Genomic DNA, 3,966 nt, shown 5'->3' on the forward strand with positions numbered 1-3,966 from the left:
AAGTGATCTTATGAATGGCACAATGAATTAAAAGTCTTCTAACATAAACATACCACCTGTTAGATACCCTTAATTATCTAGTGATCGACTATAACTTTATCTTGTCATTTATCTCTCGTCATACAATCTACTAATATAATCATTTTTTACGATAACTTAAACAATTAAATGGGACCGCACAAAAGATACAACACCGAGGTGAATTTGTCTACCCGTCGGCTCTACGTACCAGATACGAGATCGTTCCTCGGCGGAAAAAAAAACAATTACAAAAGAAAGGAAATTAAACTATAGGTTAAACACATAGATTTAAACTAATTATATATGTCGAGATCCGTGGACGTCTGGTTCACGCCACCTCCGGCGGCGGCGGTTGGTTGAGGTCGACGTCGAAGGGGAGTCTTCCCTTTGGCGCCTGCGATACCCTGAACCCAATTAAGGAGGCAGCCGCCGGCGCCCGATCCATCATCAGGAGGTGGTTGACGTTTGCTGGTTTCAACCTCGCCGTCGCGACCGGGATGGGCGCGAGGCGATCGGAGGCGTGGCGGAGCTCGAGTTCCAGATCCGGGCGGACGGCGGTGCCGGCGGCGGCCGCGTGGGGGGAGGGAGTGGAGGACTCGATGCTGCTGTTGCTGGGGCTGGCGGCGGCGGGAGGGAGAATGGAAGGGCAGGAGAAATTGGTCTTGGCCTTGAGGCCGCGGAAATGGATGGCGGCGGCATCGTAGGCCCGCGCCGCCTCCTCTGCGGTGTCGAAGGTGCCGAGCCACACGCGGCTCTTGCTCTCCGGGTCACGAATCTCCGCCGCGTACCGCCCCCATGGCCGCTTCCTCACGCCCCGGAATCGCGGTTCTGTCCCCTTTCCTCCACCTCCCTCGCCGAGAGCCTTCACCATCAAGGTCTTCTTCGCCGGCGATCGGGTTAGGCGCGTGACCTGGCTGGAGAAGAAGAGGGGTTGGGCAGCTGGGGAAGCAGAGGATGAGGTGGAATATATAGGCGGCGAAAGAGACGTGGAGGGGAAGAAATTAAATTAGAGGGAGAGGTGGAGCGGCGAAGTTGAGGGGAAAAAAACAATGGGCGCGTTAAACGGGCGGATTGACCGACCGCGGCCGCCGCCGCCCCCTCTATCTTTCTCGTGATCTATCGGACCATACGTGTTTATCACTGCAGGATTTGGGTGGCAAAGGCAAGGCACGTTAGACACGATTAAGCAGAGAATTTGGTTGGTTAAGGCAAGGAAGCGGCCAGGCCATCCGCCATTCCGCCGTCATTTTCACGCCCATCCACTCGGAACGAGCCACTCGATGACGTGCTGGATCAGTCTGCTGCGCTTTTGTCGGGCCACGACGGTCAGGGCGGCCGCGCCTATCCCTGTCTGCTTCTCCGCGACTTCCTCGCGCGCGCGGTCCTGACGGTAGCTAGGTGACGGCTGTCAAGGCTGTCGTTGCACGCGGAGAAAGCAGGAGTCGACGACCGCGGTGGTGGCGGCGGAGGAGAAGGTTGGTGGGCCCGCGCCAGTTGTTAGGCGAGGAGGACTGGCTTCCCGCGTGGCGTCGTCTCCGTTTCCGCGGCGTCGGCGAGGTTGGGGTTGTTCCCACTCCGCATTCATCCGCGTGTCGGCGTGTGACTTTAATTACCTGAGGCTCGTTGATCCGACCAGGATCCACGAAAGACGACCAATCATATTTAATTAACGGAAATAAATAGTAGGTGAGTTAAAATGTCACACTGCCGTTACAGAGGTTTGCTAGCCTATTTCCAGTTACCTATAATTTCCTCCTAGTTGGTTTTCTTCCTGTTTACGTCTTGGTCAAAACTACAAAATATTCTTACAAATTGATTATGACGTTGCTTGCAATCCATGAGTGCACACCTGCATACACACCGCTAAAATGTGAAAATTTTAAAAATAAATATATTTTTTAGTTGGACTGTAGGTTATATGAGATTATTTTATGTAATAAATAAATAAATGAAATTCAAGTAAAAAAACATACTTTTCTTACAAAAGTAAGCTAAAAAAATAAATTTTAATGATGTTTTAAAAATTAAAAGATAAAATCATTAAGAAAAACGGTGAGGGAAGCTATTTTAAAATTTTGAGTAGTTATATGGTTTTAGTTTTATAAACAAATAATTATAAAGATCTAGTTAAATCGTTGATGATTTATTATAGCAGAAATTTCCAAGTAATCGATGATATTTAGATTTACTTAGTATTTATCTTATTGAGATAGTTAATCCAATGATTAACACGGTTGTAGACATTCCATTATATAAAATACTCATTCTTGAAAATAATCCGTGAATAAATCTCAAAAAAACTTATAATAAGAAAATATAAGGAACGAATACACAATACAATAAATACCTTACTTGATCACTTATATCTTTGTATATGTCTCTTGATCGTTTGAAAAATACAACAACACTTATCTTCTAAGGGCTCAAGAACTAGGAGAATGTGCGAGAGAGATGTTACATTCAAACCTTGGCAAAAACCCTTTTCTAGGGTTTAGTCTGTTGGTCCCTTGCGGTCGGCAAGAGGAGGGGGCAATGAATTACTTGAGAATAAAAAGGAACCTTTCTCGACTTATAGGTTGATTAAAACTAGCACTTGTATAACAAGAATTAAAAAACTAATTAGGAAGAAAGAAGAGGCACAAAAGAATTTATTTAGTTTATAATCAGAAAATTGTTAATTCAAGATATTGAAAAAACTCACTAAAGTTTCTTTCAGACGGAGAAGCCTTTTACAGCGTTGACAGCTCACACAATAGTAGACCAGACAAAAAAATTGATTACAAGTGATTATTTATAGTTACTGAGATCAAAGCTATATTTATAGCCCTGATTCGGACGTTAGGAAAAGTTTCAGGTGCCTGGATATGGATAGAATTTTATTCACGTTGTACCGGATCACAACAGGTGGCTTTGCGATAAACTTTCTGGTCTAGGTGCCCGGAATAGCTCCGGGTGGCCGGACCAAAGTCAACTTCTGGTTGACTTTTCGTTTGAGTCTTCTGCTCTGGCTTCGCTTGCTTGGGTTATTTCAGCTATCCGGAATAGGGCACACCCAAACCCATTTTCCGGTTTTCTTGAGCAACCTTTCGCTCCGGCTTCTCGTCCCTTGGAACCGCCCCGCGCTTCCTTCTCATCCGCCAGCGTATTTCGCAGTGCCTCGTCCCTCAGACGCATCGAGCCCCTCGACTCTCTCCCATGCAGTCCTTCTCACGAATTGCTTCTTTTGCTCGACTTCCTGTGCTCCTAAGCTCTTGCGCACTTAGACACAATGATCAAACATGACATTACCTAACTTGACTTGGTTGATCACATCAAAACTCCCACGGGGTACTTACAATCTCTCCCTTGTTTATGAGAGCAACCCTAAGTTAAGTTAAGGTAAACAAAAATCAATGAACAGAAAGATAGCAAGTTTATTTGAAAAAAATTGTAAAAACCAAAATATACCTTCTCCTACACTTAATCTCTAATTCTCCCCCTTAATCACATTAAAAATGGGGTGTGAAATTAAAACCAAGTCTAAGGGATAAAAATAAAAAAATCATTAAGTTAAAAGTTCAAAAATCTATATTTTTATAATTTTTAAACTATCTTTGAAAAAATAATTTGAATCGTACAAAAATTTTGAAATTTTTTTATAGTGGTAAAACAGACATAATCAAGATTGTAAAAAAAACACTAAATTATCAAGTTGATTTAAAAATTTCTAGGCGAGGATGGATTTTTGAAAAAAAATTCTTAAAAATGGCTTTTCAGATCGAGAAAATCTTGAAAAAAATTCTGAATATAAATTATTGCAAGTAGCTTTATAGAGAAAATAAATTTTCAAAAAATAACTTTCCAAGGATTTTTAATACAAAAGTTTATATTTGGATAAATAATTCATAGAAAATTCACCAACGGTTAAAAAATTTCAAAAAAAATATTTTAGATGGAGAAAATGAT

The 3,966-nt window shown here is 42.7% G+C and overlaps 1 protein-coding gene across 1 annotated transcript; it reads right to left on the reverse strand.

The window, feature by feature from the left end:
* Positions 1-131: 131 nt before the first annotated feature.
* Positions 132-1,268, reverse strand: LOC121986015 (ethylene-responsive transcription factor 11-like). Its single transcript, XM_042539774.1, has one exon. It carries the CDS (start codon positions 890-892, stop codon positions 350-352), a length of 543 nt encoding a protein of 180 aa, XP_042395708.1. The 5' UTR covers positions 893-1,268; the 3' UTR covers positions 132-349.
* Between the last annotated feature and the right edge of the window lie 2,698 nt (positions 1,269-3,966).

This window comes from Zingiber officinale, chromosome 5B (genome assembly GCF_018446385.1).
Source record: "Zingiber officinale cultivar Zhangliang chromosome 5B, Zo_v1.1, whole genome shotgun sequence".
NCBI classification, from domain to species: Eukaryota; Viridiplantae; Streptophyta; class Magnoliopsida; order Zingiberales; family Zingiberaceae; genus Zingiber; species Zingiber officinale.